Below are 16821 nucleotides of genomic sequence, written 5' to 3'. Positions count from 1 at the left end.
GATTTGAATGTTTCCCCGGGCGGAGGAGAGCTGATGTCCACTTTGTTGTGGCATTCTCAGAAGTCCCGAAACAACCCCATATCTGGGATTTCCTCAGGTCAGGAGGTCTGCATGCCGCGGTTATCAGCGGCGGTGGTCCTGATGCACACGGGGGCTTGGTGGCCGCCGGTGGGAAGCTCTCCATGAGGTGGTGGCGGTGGTCGGGGATGGGTATTTCTACAGCCCAAACCCGTTGACCCGGCCCAGGGCGCTGGCGGTGATTAACCCCCTGACCCAGTGCACCCTACGCCCCCGAGTTAGTCTTAGCCCCTCACCCTCCTAAACCCGTTGCCCCCTTGCAGGAAGTACCCTCCCCTTATACCCCACCTGCCAAGGGTTAGCCCGGCCGGCTCTCCTAATCCGGAGGGCTTTCTCCTAATAAAAATAAGAATAATCTTGATATCATTTTTCCTAACGTAACTCAGGAGCTGTTATCTACCGCTGATTATCAGTGAAATTGAAGCTAACTAAAGTAAATCCACAGTTTTAAAAAAAGGGGGTAATTAAAAAAATTCAGCACAACCAATATGAATCATTTCTAAACAACGGCTAATGCCAATCTGCGCCAGGCATCACACCATCCATCCAGTCTATTTGTAATAAAACCCTTGGAGATGGAAAGAGAGGAATGAAAAAAAGCGACAGAAAGCGAGAGCAAAAGAGTTAAAGGAAGAGAAGGAGAGAGGGAGAGCGTAGAGAGACCTGACACCATGGTGCACTACTTACCATCCACCAAGGCTTCGGCTGAGCAGTTCTCTCCGTTTTCCTTCAGACAAGCTCCCCCGGAGAAGAGCTCCCCCACCATGCTGGCCCCGTGCTCTGCCCGTTAGCAACACAACAACCACACACACAAACCATTCTTCAAAGCAGCTCAGTGAGTGATCAACTGCTTGAGATAGCATCGACGTTTGATGGTAAATGTGACATCAATCTGGCTCGGATGTGAGGATGGGGGAAAAGTGAAAAAAAGTATAGTCATCCCAAGTCATGAGATAACAAACCTAGCTCCAGGGGTAGCCCAGGCTCTGCGTATTTACACGGCATTACTCACAAATCATACTCACTTCCTTCATCTAAACCAGGGGTTCTCAAAGTTTTGACAGCTGAGGGCCAATTTTGGAACCCAGAATTTGACTGAGGGCCGCCAAAGGAAAAAAAAATCGACGGGAAACGCCGTCAGATTCCCAGTGGTGAAAAGAAACATTGCACCGTGGACCTCTGGGAGTAAGGTCAAGTGAGGTCTAAATCACGAAACTGAGGTTCATCCTTTCAAAGTAATGTACAGTCGGATTGTAACAGGATTTCATTAAAAGCCAGAGAGAGTCGACTTTTCTCTTTATAATTATTATTTTTGTTTAAATTAATATTGATATAATAATAATAATAAAAAAATATATATATATATTTTTTTTTTTAACTTACATCTGTATGTCATTGCGGGCCGCCAGGAGTGTTTCTGCGGGCTGCCATTGGCCCGCGGGCCTCACTTTGAGAACCAACGATCTAAACTCATATCGAGAGTCGCCCACACTGTAAAAGGTACCGAGAGGGGCACCGCTAACCTACCGAGGGTCTTGTTGGGTATTCTGTCCACGGCAAGGATGAAGTCGTCCTTGAAGAAGATGTATCCCACGATCGAGAAGAGGTAGACGAGGATGAGGGCCAGCACGGCCGTGAGGACGATGGATCGCCCGTTGCGGGTCACGCTCTTGATGACATTGAGCAGGGTCTCTTCCCGGTAGACCAGGTCAAAGAGCTGGTGGGGACGGGGATGAAGGTTAGAGTCCAGCGCTAGTGGTGGCGTGGTTCAAATGGAATGGACAGAAGATCCCCTGTTCTTCATACAGTTTACGGTTTGAAACAGTGGTTCTTCAACGTTCTCATCTCTTAGAACGTACTTACACTAAAACATGTTAAAAATACCTTCTAACTGTTGTCTTGTAGCAGGGAAAGCAATTAGAATCTATTAGTGTGTGTGTGTGTGTGTGTGTGTGTGTGTGTGTGTGTGTGTGTGTGTGTGTGTGTGTGTGTGTGTGTGTGTGTGTGTGTGTGTGTGTGTGTGTGTGTGTGTGTGTGTGTGTGAGTGAGTGAGTGAGTGAGTGAGTGAGTGAGTGAGTGAGTGAGTGAGTGTGTGTGTGTGTGTGTGTGCGCGTGTGTGTACCAGCAGGCTGTAGAAGAAGACGTGCACGAAGACGCCGAGGCTGCAGATGATGAGGTAGAGCAGGTGGTAGAGGAACTCCACGTCCATGATCATGGCCTTGTAGCCCCGCGTGAAGGTGCCCCGGTTCCCCACGAAGCTCATCAGGAAGATCACCTTGTTGCAGACCTGCACACCAGGGTCATAACAGGGTTATAACCCTCACACCAGGCTCACACCAGGGTGAGATCACACCACAGGCAGACAGACCATCATGCAGAACGAAAGGGAGTGAGACAGACAGACAGACAGACAGACAGACAGACAGACAGACAGACAGACAGACAGACAGACAGACAGACAGACAGACAGACAGACAGGCAGGCAGGCAGGCAGGCAGGCAGACAGACAGACAGACAGACAGACAGACAGACAGACAGACAGACAGACAGACAGACAGACAGGCAGACAGACAGGCAGACAGGCAGACAGGCAGACAGACCATCATGCAGAACGAAAGGGAGTAAGACAGGCAGACAGGCAGACAGACAGACAGACAGACAGACAGAGAGGGCAGACAGGCAGGCAGACAGACAGACAGAGAGACAGACCTTCCCACACTAAGCGTCCACCGCACACCACTTACATTGAAGGCTCCAAGGAGGTACAGCGTGGGCTCCAGGCCCACGGAGAAGATGAGCCTGAGGATGGTGGAGGCTATGAAGGCCCGGATGCCGTGAGGCTGGGGCAGGATGATGACAATAGCCAGGGAAACCAGCATGGCCGTCCACAGCAGGGCAGAGAGGTGGGGGTCAAGGGTACCTGAGGGCCAAAGAACGGAGGGATCGGACAAGTGAGAATGTGACCGCTATTGTGATTAAAGTGTCTGTTCAGAACAGAGCTTTTTTTTTTTGTTAATGGTAGATCACAATGCAGGGAATGCAAATGATCTAAAAACACCACTGATTCCCACTCCTTTGATATTGGTTTCCATCTCGCACACACAATTATACACTTTTCCTCATTTAAAAGGAATATGAAATTGTATGCTTTTTTTTTGCATTGTTATATGTTAAAATTCTGGTATCTGCATTGGTAAATATATATATTTTTAATATAAATAATATTTGTATTTATTTATTAAAAACATCAATCCCCCCATGACTGCCTTTGCTGCACTAGTATCGAAGCAGAGAATACTTTATCCTGAAATGATCTTCACACTTACGGGTTCGTTTAAAGGCTAAAGCTATCTTACATCGAGAAAGATTAAATTTATGCTCAGGGGGTAGTTAAGAGATTCTTTAAAAACAGTCTGTATGTTCTCCCTCCAGACTGAACGTGTCAGTCAGTTGTTTTTGTTAACAAGTCCAATACTATATTTGTGCATCTACTAGTTGCTAATTATGCATTGGACTTAATCCATAGATGTATTTAGGAATTTGTATTTATCATTATTATTAATGAAATTTGCTATTGTTGTTCTTCTGTTATTTCACTTTTTGTAAATGTTGTTTTGTTAATTTTTGTCTTCGTTTTTGATCAAACAGTGTTTATCATTTGTATTATGGATGTGGGGGGGTGGTTAAAGGGGGGGAAATGGTGAATGGGTTCTTCATCTGATACACCAATTAAAATCGGAGCAAAAAATTAATTCATAATTTACATTGGATTGTATTCACTGTCCAACTGAATCCAATCCAATGTAAATTATGTATCTTTTAATTTATTTATTACGCAGTACAAGGTACAACTCCAGCCAGCCAACAAACAACCGAAGCACCTTGGAACTGAACTGACCTGAACTGAACTGAACTCTCTGGGAGGTTACAACTCAGTTAACCCGCTCTAAGGTTCAACCTCTTCTGGTCACTCTCTGGTCACAAGTCTGCCTCTGGCTCCTTTACTCATTGTTCCAGTAAAGGCAGTCATCACCTAACGCAGATTAAACCTAAACCAGCCAGGGCCAAAATAAGTAAAATCCATCTTTAGACTTCGTATATTCCATAATTGCTATGCTATGAATGTGAACCGTGCCGTATTGGCACATTTAGCCTACTTTTCATGTTTTAATTCCCTAATGGGACTAAAATTCCAGACATGCGTGTCAAGAATGCGGGGCGGTGGCCAACGTTCCCAACAACAAATGGCCCACTGGGCAACGCCTGAGCCTTTCTACTGCTTTATGGCTAATTGGACACCATTGTGTCGGCAGAACAATTATGCTGCTACCGGAAAAATCTTTTGAAATCTGAATAAAAAGTCATGTCATTCATCCGAGTAACAACACATTGCAGTTAAAGTGTAATCCGAGTCTCCGGTTCATCCCAGGTTAACAAGCAGCTTGCTAAACATTAACACAAGAGTTGAAGCAATGAACAAGTGTGGGAGTGCAGGAGTGTGCGCGTGTGCTTCTGTAGTTCTGTGTCTTCGTTTTCTTCTTGTTTACATAATGATTTGTAAAAAAAACGACTTCCTCTACACTCATATTGACTCGAGCCTCCCGTCACTGACAACAAGGCATATCGCCCACCCATCGAGACCTTTTACATGTGAAACTGCAGACAAAATATTTTCTGTTGATGCTAACATTAAGCAAATTACTTATTTGCTGTTTTTCTGATGTGACCAATAAAAGCCCAACGCTGAAGTTCAAAACAAAAGGGACTGCGCCGCTTGACCCCAGACAGAACAATTGAAAGTGTATGTGAGTCACAATGTGTGTGTCTTCTCCGTGGAACAATAGATTCTTTAATAAAGCTGGGGAATTGCGCACAACCACAAATAATGCTTTCAAAGAGAACCGAGAGCGGAAAACAAAACCAGGGCCAACGAGATGTCGCGATTACAATTATAAATAAATATAATCCTTTGGAATAAAAAAGAATAACAAATGAAACCTTGCTCAACTCATTTGGTGAGTTAGCTTGAAAGTAACTCAGTACTTTAATCAACATTCGGTACACAAGTACATTTTTCAGCAATTTGTTTGCTTTAGGAGAAGTAATCGGAATTGGAATCCACTATATATACATGCAGTTATCCTAATGAAAATTATTTTCCATTGAAAAGGAATAGAATATCCATCCATCTATCAATCTATCCTAACTAAACAGACCATTACTACATTGACACAATGAGCATATAAAAGGGGCGTAACTGTAACCTTATGTTGACGAGTAAAGATACAAGATCTAAATTGTCCTCTCAACTGATCCTCCAAAACAGCATATAACGGGCATCCTTATACTGTGACTTGATTTGAATGGTTCAATCAAAAAAACAATCATCAAATTGTTAAATAAGAAACTCAAACGTCCCACAGTGTGACATTTTCCGTAGCCAGTGAACCATGAGAGTCAGACCATCACTGAAGGCAGAAGGTGCCTTGTGACCAGGGCCAAGGCTGACCTCCCTGACCTAAAGCTACACGTCTTAGCACATACGATGTGACCCCGGTGACCTCCAGGGGTTAGCGAGTTCAGGCTTCATCACATGGTAGACATGGTCGGGGTGCGACGGTTCACGCAAAAAGAAAACCGCATTTGATCCCACCCTCCATTCGGTTTGCAAACGTGCACTGTTCAGCACGGATACAAATACGGTACGGTAGAGAAAGAAAATAACGTTTATTTTAGCATCTTTTGGAGTCACAGCTATCCTTAAGGTAGAGAAGTAGAGAACCTTAAGGTAGAGAATTATGATCCACAACTGCATTTACGTCCAGGAACATTAGGACTCCGAGCCAAAGAATGTGATCGATAAATCAGCAACCGTCCTCTGACCTCATTATAACAACAGGACACCAGGTGGATAACAACAGCTATCCACCCGACTCTCTCCTAAAGCCTTCATCCAACATTTGTAAATCAAATCAGACTGATACAAGGAAATCACCGGCGACTTGGGTGTGTTTATAGCGTTTGCTACCATGTTCTGCAGTTTAAGACAAGGCATTATGAGCTGGTCAAATTCATGTGGACACTAGATGAAGGTATGACATAACTAATTGATTGCGTGTTTACTCGACATTGAAAACTATACCATCAGGGACGGCAAAACCGTAACAAGGTTTTGCCGGGGGTAGATGGTCATGTTCGGGCACGGAAAGGGAACTGAGTATCTAATGCCATATAGAGCCGACAATGGATTTAGAAATAGGAATAAAATATTCAAAGATATACACACCGAGAGGCTACTCCACTTTGGATTTGATCAACAACCCATTATGTAAATTAACTCCATTTGATAATGTAGAATGATAAATAACTCAATAAATGAATTTAATTAATTAATTTAAGTCATTACATTTGCCCATATAGCTTAATATCTATTTAACTGCAAGTGCTGAGTTAATGCAAGCTAATATGATTCATATATACATATATAATAAATAATAATCCTTAAGAAAAAGCACCAAAGGCCACGCATGGGGATGAATCATGGAGCTTGAGGGCTGTCGTCACCTACCATGGTTCCCCTGATAAAAACCACAAAAGAACGCGCACACACACACACACACACACACACACACACACACACACACACACACACACACACACACACACACACACACACACACACACACACACACACACACACACACACACACACACAAGCAGGCACACACATGCATCCTTTCCCTGGTCCCAAACCGGTCCTTTTGAGGTATTAGAAACCCAGCACGACATGTCACACTCACAAACAGAAACGGATGTATTCTGACACGAAACGTAAAAGAAAAAAAACACACACAAATTAATGGAATTTGCTTAAGAGGCCCCTGAAAGAGGGATGGGCGAGGTGTGAGATGGAGGCGTGATGCTCAGAGGGTAAAGCTGAGTAAGACGAATGTCAATCTCAACCACAGGAGGATCATGTTTTTGTACGCAGTTCTGGCTGCACTGGACCTGTTCCACCCACCGTGGTAAGAGATGCGTGAGGCTTCACTTAAACCACAGTCTTGATGAGAATACAATGTCCAGAGTCTCCTTGGAGGGCCTGTGTTCTTAAATCCCATTTCAGACACACATCTCATGGCTGATCCTGTCATCATATGTTCCATATGTTTCGTTCTGGAGGTCACTAAGAAATCAGCAACCCCTTTTTGCTTTCTTTAATCCAACTCCAGAGAAAGAGAAAACTTCAAAGACAGTTGCCCTAGCTAACCGGCTTTGCTTTCCGCGTCATTTCTTCAAGTTCCCGAGTCACTGTTACAGATTACAACCGGATCACAAGACCTGTAAAAGCGGTGGCTAAACAGAAGTGACTCAATCTCTCTACGTGTTTATGTGCTCACACGTTAAGTGTACAGTAATACCCAGCCACACACACGCCACCGACCCAGACCCACTCCCGTTTCCTGCTTGGTAACAGTAACAACTACAAGGCATGTACAGACATGTTCTGAGATAGATGGAGAAATAAAGATAGAGAGAGGGCTAAAGAGACAGATATAGATGGAGAGAGAAAGATAGAGAGAGGGCTAGAGAGACAGAGATAGATGGAGAGAGAAAGATAGAGAGAGGGCTAAAGAGACAGAGATAGATGGAGAGAGAAAGATAGAGAGAGGGCTAGAGAGACAGATATAGATGGAGAGAGAAAGATAGAGAGAGGGCTAAAGAGACAGAGATAGATGGAGAGAGAAAGATAGAGAGAGGGCTAAAGAGACAGAGATAGATGGAGAGAGAAAGATAGAGAGAGGGCTAAAGAGACAGAGATAGATGGAGAGAGAAAGATAGAGAGAGGGCTAAAGAGACAGAGATATTTGGAGAGAGAAAGATAGAGAGAGGGCTAAAGAGACAGAGATAGATGGAGAGAGAAAGATAGAGAGAGGGCTAAAGAGACAGAGAAAGATAGAGAGAGAAAGATAGAGAGAGGGCTAAAGAGACAGAGGTAGATGGAGAGAAAGAGCTATCGAGACAGAGATGGTGAGCGATAGAGTGCTACATCTGTATAGTATATTATAGTCTTTCATATAGTACCTTGTATTTCGCTTTTGTAAATTTTCATTCATTATATTACAGATTCTATGCTTCAATATTGAGAGAGAGAGAGAGAGAGAGAGAGAGAGAGAGAGAGAGAGAGAGAGAGAGAGAGAGAGAGAGAGAGAGAGAGAGAGAGAGAGAGAGAGAGAGAGAGAGAGAGAGAGAGAGAGAGAGAGAGAGAGAGAGAGAGAGAGAGAGAGAGAGAGAGAGAGAGAGAGAGAGAGAGAGAGAGAGAGAGAGAGAGAGAGAGAGAGATGAAACGGGTGGGTGGGTGAGGTCGGCAAGGCGGTGGCGAGGTGAACTCTTCTCACCTCGGCGGATGCCCTCCAGGGGGTAGAAGAAGGCCACCAGCAGGTTCATGAGCACCGCCAGGTTGAAGGAGATGCTGCTCCAGAAGGACATGTTCCTGGAGCACCAGTACAGGATGGGCTGGGCTGCAGGAGGGGCGAGAGGAGACCAGAGGAGAGAGTAACACAAGAAGGGGAATGCCATCCAGTACCACTAGCTAGGATTCTAACATCATACAATGCAAAAAAAAAAAGGAGCAAAAAGCTGAGGTCAATTAACAATTTTTGTCAATGGCAAAGTGAATAGTGTTCAATATTCAGAGAGCCCGAGGTGAATAAGTGTTTGAGTATATAGTACACGTGAACACTCGAAAAAATTAACAAGATAACACTTTTTGCTTTTATTAGCGGTTTATTTGTTTTATTAGCACGACGAGATGACGTCACACACGCTCCCCATTACGAAAACGATTTCCCGAGTTTGAGATCTCAATCATGGGATCTTGCCCAATATCCCGAGATAGCGAACCAATCAAATTATTCCATCTTAGGAGGTTCAGGTGTGGCATATAGTACTTCCTTATTTTCCGCAACAAAATACCTATTCTGCTCAACTACTCTGTTAAAGCTGCTGCAGGTACGATTTGAGCGTTGCAAAGAAAGACGGAAGAAAACAAACAATAAAAATAAACTACAAAAAAATTCTCCCTCTCTCTGCTCCCCCTTCCCTACGTTTCTCCGCCGTTATCAAGCGCTGCACTCACACACTGGTGGTGTGAATATGAATATAGTATGAATATGCTCCGTTGGCGCATTTGATCCAGCGAGAGCCGGGAGCGGCCTAATTGTAAATAGTCTCATACAGAGTCAACATGAACAGTATTTTCAAAGAGCATTTCACAAAACGTTGTGAAAGGTGGCTGGGGCATTCCTAACAAACGACACTGAAAAAGATATGAATCTTCCCTGCAGCCACTGTAAGATCAGATACGATTTAGTCATGCATGAAGGGGAAATTATAGTACACGATTTGTATTATTATTATTACGGAGGGTTTTATCTTTGGATACTAGAAGCGTTTTTAGATACGTGGTATTTGTCGAGGTTAATGATATGATAAATATTTACTTTACCAATAATTATCATCATGGCGCTGACCTCTTACTGTGTGTTGAGCCCTTGCCAACAGCAAGAGGAACCCATTTTACATGCTTCTCCTTTAAGTTGCCATCAGCAGTCAACCATATATACACGCGGCATGATATAATGAATACAAATTCCTTACGAAAATTCGACTTAGTTATGTCAAACGAAGCAGTTTGTTTTAGCTATTTTAGTATCGGCAGTGTTGTGCTTTTTATGGCTATTGTGACAAAGACATTTGTGAGGGTCTTAATATTGATTGGACACGAGGGACCAAAGAAAATAAACTTCTATCCGACCAGACCACTTCTAAATCATAACCACGTGCACGACAGACAAACACACACACACCCACGTGCACACCCAAGCTGACGTACACATGGAGGATGGTCAGGAGACGGGGAGCCGTGACATTGGAGTTATTTTGGAGGAACAAAAGAAGAAGTGAGCGGTGGGGGACTTTTAGCGAGCGAGGTCAAACACATTCATGGCCGGCGATGAGCAGCAAACCCAGAACAACATGAGCACCCCTCAGGGCTACGCACTTTCTGCTGATTCACTCCCTAGAGGGGGGGGGGGGGGGGGGGGGGGGGGGGTTGGGGGAGAGGGCAAGAGAGTATGAGATGAAGGGATAGGTAGAGAGAAACACAAAAAGGCTTAGAGAGGAGAGATGGAGAGAGAGACGGAGAACGGGCGAGGGAGAGAGAGAGAAACAGAGACAGAGAGAGAGGGACGGGGGTATTGGGGAGGGACATCACGTGGGGACAGTAGCGTGCGCAGACTCTTCTATCTGCTGCAGGCCTGGCCGTGAGGCTGCATGCCACAAACACACAGGGGAGGGGTGGGAGCCTGTGTTGCTAGGGATACCGTCTACCATAAGGGGAAGGGGACTATGCTAATTACACTGCTGTCTGGGATTAATAAATCACAAGAATAACTTAAAGCGAGGGTAGGCAATTTGTTTTGAGTATCATTTTGTGATATTTGTTGATATTTTCTAGACGTTTCGACAGTGAACAATAAGCCGGAATCGGTGGCTGTCGCAGGCTTGTAATAAGCTTGTCTCAACATTTAATTTGAATCAAATGAAATGATGATGATAAACAAGGCAAGGCAGACAAATTGCTAAAGCTAGCGAGCTAGTCATGGGTGTTTGGGGAGCGCCTTGAGGGAATTCTGAAGGGAGGGTTGGGATTCTTTCAGTCGGATACTCTCAAAATGTATTCCCACACACAACACTATATGAATACATATTGACATAAACCATTCAGGGCAATCTGAGTGCTTTGTCTGACCCCATGTCTGCCACGTGGCAGTCCCGCATCAAAAGTGACACGTGGGCGTGAACCAGAGCACTGAAACCGGTATGCAGTGTTGGTGGAATCGCCGACACGAAACATGGCCGATACTCAACATCTAGGGCAGGCAGGGGCTGGGACATCCTGCTGGAGGAGGTCTACACTGAATGGGGCTTCGTACCCAAAACCTTCTGGCTGAGAATCAAACCACCCAAACCGCTACAAGCCTCAAGCCTCAAGTAAAACACAATGTCCCAAAATCCACCAAAACGAACCGTCTAAAGAAACAATGTAAGCAGGTTAGAAGGGATGAGATGGAATATAAGTATTATTTAGGGGATATGTGTGCTTATCATCCTTTGGAGCAGTGGGCAGTACAGTGCAGTGCAGTACAGTGCAGTGCAGTGCAGTGCAGTGCAGTGCAGTGCAGTGCAGTGCAGTGCAGTACAGTGCAGTGCAGTACAGTGCAGTACAGTGCAGGGCAGTACAGTGCAGTGCAGTACAGTACAGTACAGTACAGTACAGTACAGTGCATGGGGATCAACTCCAGGTCTAAATGCCAGGGCCTTTGTTAAGGCCAACTTGTTGCTGTGAGGCAACAGTGCTTCCCACAGCTGATTGGTTTCTAGTGTATTGTTCTATTTCTGGCTTTTCTTTAGATGGCTAAATTATGCGGCCATACAAAATGTATCATAAATCGACTCCCGCTGTCTTGCCGCTCCCAAATATGCCCTCTGAGTGGCACGCGTCATAACACACACACACACTCACACACACACGTCCTTCCGTCCGTCCGTCCGTCCGTCCGTCCGTCTTCTCCTCAACAATCCCCCTGCCTACCCCACCCTATTTCTGCAGTAGTTCACAGACGAGTGGACATTTTATCTGTCCCTCTAAAGTTTTGAAAGCCAAACGGGGCGTCCCGTCTCCGCCTCGTTCTTCTTTCCCACAGTAAAGCTGTAGCCAGGGGTTACACCTGGACTTGACAGGTGAAGCACGTAAATCTCCTTTACAAATCACGGCATAGGAGAAGGGAACAGACATGTACTGACACTGCGTGTGCGTGAGCACTTGAAATAACGCCCTCTTTGTTCACGCGCTTGGAGTGTATGCAAATTAAATACCTGAAAAAGTAAGAAAACACATCGATCACGGTAATGACACCTCATGCCAACCCCACATTCCTCACATTGCTCCCGGTGAATTCAGATCGTGCAGCGATACGAATTTCAGCTTTGCTTATACTGTAGTTATGAACCGCAGTTGTACACATACTTTTACGGCGGTTATATACAGTACTGTAATCTCATGCAGCTATTACTTAGCAGAGTTTACAGGCCCTCTCTATCCTTCTGCCCTACCAAGGTTCAGGTTATCATAATCCTACCTGTGTGTGTGTCTGTGTTTGTGTGTGTGTCAACATGTTTATGTAATTAAATGATGTGTGTGTGTGTGTGTGTGTGTGTGTGTGTGTGTGTGTGTGTGTGTGTGTGTGTGTGTGTGTGTGTGTGTGTGTGTGTTTGTTTGTGTCTGTGTGTCTTTTGTGTGTGATTGTGTGTCTGTACGGAGGAAGTAGAGTAGCTAACACCCCTCAGGGGAACCTTGGGTGAGGGACCATCCCAGGGAGAGAGAGAGCCTGTGTAACCCAAGTACTAGTAGAAAGAGAGAGGGATAGAGAGACATAGAGAGAGAGAGAGAAAGAGAGGAAATAAAAAGGAAACGCACAGGGGACCGTGTTGTCGTCGCCAGCCACCTCCTGAGTACCTCGCAGCTTCTTCTGCCAGTTCATCTCGTTGAAGAGGTCCTCCGAGCGCAGGAAGAAGTCATTAATCTTACTACCCTGCTCGTCGCGCTCGGTGGTGTAGTACACGCGCAGCTTGGACTCCGTCGTCAGGAATTCACAGATGTTGGGCACGGGGAACACTATCTGCTCCATGGTGCGGTCCAGCCGCACGATCTGACCGCCGAGACACACACAGACACACACACACACACACACACACACGCACACACACACACAGTGACAAACAGGCCCGGACCAAGAACACACGGTAACAGTTTCAGTCACTAGTTAAATGGAATGCATGCCGATTGATCTGATTGCGGCCTTTGTTGACTTCAGCAGTCAAGCTTTCGATTCGCTGGAATATAGGTAAACAATAGATCTCTGGTTTCGGGTGTCCTTACATGTTTGAGTAAGAATACCTGAACCCGTTTCCACAACAAGAAAAAAAAAAAGTTATTGTCAGCAATAATTAACCGTCATTCTTTAGGGTTGCGGACACTTTCACCTGACGGCATTCTTAGTCACTCGTGCATGTGCATATGACTGCACGTGCAAACACACCGCAGGCACCTGTTGTCCTGTTCAAGCATGACAAATCACCCAAGCGGAGTGACTCACACGGCAGCTATCACAAGCCGGAGGTCAACACCCATGCCAACAGATATGTTGCAATGCATTCAAGTTTACACAGCGCAGAAAATTGAATCAGTCAACAGCTCGGCCGGGCTCGAGCGCACACACACACACACACACACACACACACACACACACACACACACACACACACACACACACACACACACACACACACACACACACACACACACACACACACACACACACACACACACACTCAAGGAATGATTCTGGTCCCACGTTCACGCAATGCAAGAGGGTTAGTCACCCCTTACATCCTTGCTGACCCTCCTTGCGTCCACCGCAAGGGCCTGGCGTGCGCCTCCCAAAAACGGTAACCTTCCGTCGAGTTGATGCAGCAGCAAGGGCTGTGATTGGTCCGCTTACTAAAACCCAGCGCAGAACCATAAAGGTCCACGACTGCGTCGAAGCTCCTGCATGGTCATTGCGTTGCGTCAACTTGGAACCATAATCAGCCATTCGGCCTCAGGAACGGGGGTTCCGGTGGGACCCACCTCGATCTGCGCCGTGTGCTTGGCGTAGAACTCCAGGGCCTCATCCCCCTCCCCGTAGGTGCCCCCGGGTTTCAGCATAGCCTGGAGCTCCTTGTTGTGGCGAGCCAACTGAAACAGAAGCCCGGCGTCGGCAGTTAGACAGCAAACCGCCGCACATCGCCGTATCGTCACGCCATCAGCCGCCGCACACCGCTGGTATATTAGCCAGGGTTAACACCTGGCCTTCTCTTGACTCAAGTTTATCTGTTGCGCAATCTATGTGTAATGTGGCAACTGGCAAGGATCATTAAAAATCATTTAATATACTGTTTTCCACAGTATATATATTTTTCTTTTGTGCTGGAACCTTAACAGACGCACCTGTTGCTACGATCTCACTTCACCCGAGACACAGCCTGCGTCAGAGCCCCGCAGTGCCTGAAGGCCGGCCCCTGGGGGGGGGGGAGGGCGTCCGATAGCGGAGCAATCGACACATGTACAGGCACATGGAGCCCCGCAGCTCGGCCTCAAAGGAAGCCGCGCCGAAACTATAAACGCCGCTGCGGCGGCGGCGGCTTACTTGATGTGCCAGGATGTAGATGTTGTGGCCCACGTTGCGCGGGGATGCCGAGTGCTCGTCCTCCCCCTCCTCCCCCTCCTCAGGGAGTACCTCGATCTCCCCCTGCATGTAGGCCTTCTTGATCACCTCCACCTGGGGAGGGGGGGGGGGGGAGAGGGAGTCAGTCCTTCACCTTTAAGTTGTTGGCTTATCTGTGAGCGTGACTGCACTAGCGCTGCCAGTACTGCACACACACTCACACACACACACACAGACACACACACACACCAGCTCTTTGGGCCTCATGTTGTAGAGGATCCTCTCGGCGTTCTCACTGTCGTGGCGGCTCTCCATGATGGCCAGGAGCAGCTTGGAGGCGTTGTTCTGAGATGAGATCATGTGGGAGAAGAGAAGACCCTTATTGAACGCCGCGCAAGCACTAGCACCATACAAACCAAACGTGACCTCTGCCCTAAACCGACACGAGAAGCCCCTCGGAGCGCACAACACATAGTTTTTTCCGTCTTTACCACAACTTTCCCTCTGTCATGAATCAAAGGTCAAGCAAACACTCATTCAGTACATGTATTATATGAATGTGAAATGTCTGTTTCACACTTCAGCAGCATGGGGGAAATCACTTTCTTTTTCCGCAGACAGCTGATCCACAGCTCCTACATCACTGGGAGGATTATCTGATTATCTGAGTCATGCCGAGGGCAAACAAATGGTGTGAGCCGGAGGTGGAGCCTCGCCTTCAGCTCCAGGACCAGGTCCATCCTCTTCTTGCCCAGCGGGTTGATGTCGTTGAGGATGAGGGCGATGATGATGTCGATGCCGTTGCATTCGTGGGTGGCGATGCAGTTCTGAGGGGACACCGTGGAAACAGAGGCACCGTCAGGGGGACGCCAATGGTAGTGTCCAGTCCACTCAGATATGTGTAGAAGACAATATGATTATACAGACAGAAGAAAGCTTCAGCGCATGACACACAAAACAAACTTTCTCTACATTTTAAACCAAGCTATACAACAAATAAGTAAAAAATAACATTTATATATATTCTCATAGATAAATACATACACACACATACACACACACACACACACACACACACACATGTATACATAGTACATACATAAATACAAAATGCCATAGGTAGGGTGGATTAAAATAGGGGAGAGAAAAGTGGAGATGAACTGTAAGGGGGGGTTATCACAAATCAGCGCTAATTCACCCCTCTTAAATCTTTTCATCTCAGGTTGCTGAAAACAAACCCGTCCCGGGCCTGACCGCGTTGGAGCAATATCAAGTTTAGCCGAGCTGTCTTTCCCACGTCGCCACACACACACACACAAACAGCAGCAGCATCGAAGAAGGCCGTCATGTGACATATTAATCCTCCCAAAGGAGAACAAACTCGGGCAGGATTCCCGGGGTTGGGGTGGTGGTGGTGGGGGGGTGGGGGGGGGGGGGAGGCAGGCCTGGGGTTGTCAGGTTGGAGGGGAGGGTTTCAAACGGGGGAGGGGAGGAGCCATGGCTGCCTGGGGAGAGACTGTGAAGCAAAACAAACAGTGGAGTCCCAGACTCCCCTGAATTAAATGACGTGAAACGCTGTGTAAATCGAAATTCGCCCAATGGGGCAAAAGGTAAAAGTGGGACGTACACGGAAAATGATATTCTACCGACATTTATATCATTTACCCATTTATGCACACATTCACACGCACACACGGCGGCGTCAGCCATGTAAGGGAGCAGTTAGGGTTAGGTGCCTTGCTCAGGGACACCTCAACACTCTCAACACACACACAGCTAGGAGGAGCCGGGGATCAAACTAGCAACCTTGTGGTTACCAGCCAACCCGCTCTACCCCCTACATGATGTGTCGGTCCTTTTTGGCTGGCCAACGGGCGGACCAACCGGGGGGGAGGTTGGTGGTGGACGTACCTGGTTCTCGTGGCAGGGGCCCTGGCAGTACTCGGTGAGGCTCTCCAGCGTCTGGTTGATGAGGCCCACGTTCTTCTCGTTGATGTAGAGGCCCAGCAGGCCCAGCCCCCCCGTGGTGCTGCCGCAGATGCAGTCCAGGAACTGCAGCGTCTCGCACACCAGGTTGTAGTTGTTCTTGTTGTTCTGGTTGCGGAGGAAATTCTGGAAGGGAGCGTGTAGGACAAGCATGTTAAAAAAGGCGGCCCCCCGGCCTGGTTTTACCTGCTGTACCGACCGGAAGGCCGCTCTACCCATCATGCATCTGTGTGCTCTACTAATGGCTCTTCAAGACAAGGCCCTGATGATCCCATTCATGAAATGAATCGAGTCAAACACATAAAAGGGGACAATCAGGCGTGTTAGTAAGGACTTTGAACCCTGGTCTCTGTGCGAGGACCTTCGTGTGAGGGTTGGAAGCGAGAAAGCAACACACACGGAGGCGCGACCTCTCCACTAGGAAACCTCT

At 46.8% G+C, this 16821-nt stretch overlaps 1 protein-coding gene across 5 annotated transcripts in view; it reads right to left on the bottom strand.

Annotated features, from left to right (window-relative positions):
* Positions 1-16821, bottom strand: part of itpr1b (inositol 1,4,5-trisphosphate receptor, type 1b) — a 95157-nt gene that overhangs the window by 15256 nt on the left and 63080 nt on the right. For all 5 annotated transcript variants that reach the window (XM_056605398.1, XM_056605399.1, XM_056605401.1 and 2 more), the window contains 11 exons: positions 16317-16517; positions 15122-15232; positions 14655-14750; positions 14388-14519; positions 13829-13936; positions 12617-12848; positions 8475-8597; positions 2823-2998; positions 2201-2365; positions 1606-1795; positions 766-858 (listed from right to left, as the gene is read on the bottom strand). In XM_056605398.1, the coding sequence (XP_056461373.1) occupies positions 766-858; positions 1606-1795; positions 2201-2365; positions 2823-2998; positions 8475-8597; positions 12617-12848; positions 13829-13936; positions 14388-14519; positions 14655-14750; positions 15122-15232; positions 16317-16517 (1627 nt within the window). The remainder of the gene's footprint in view (positions 1-765; positions 859-1605; positions 1796-2200; positions 2366-2822; positions 2999-8474; positions 8598-12616; positions 12849-13828; positions 13937-14387; positions 14520-14654; positions 14751-15121; positions 15233-16316; positions 16518-16821) is intronic.

This window comes from Gadus chalcogrammus, chromosome 13, assembly GCF_026213295.1.
Source record: "Gadus chalcogrammus isolate NIFS_2021 chromosome 13, NIFS_Gcha_1.0, whole genome shotgun sequence".
Classification (NCBI taxonomy): domain Eukaryota; kingdom Metazoa; phylum Chordata; class Actinopteri; order Gadiformes; family Gadidae; genus Gadus; species Gadus chalcogrammus.
Note: the sequence above shows the minus strand (reverse complement) of the source record. Positions and strands in the feature narration are given on the sequence as shown.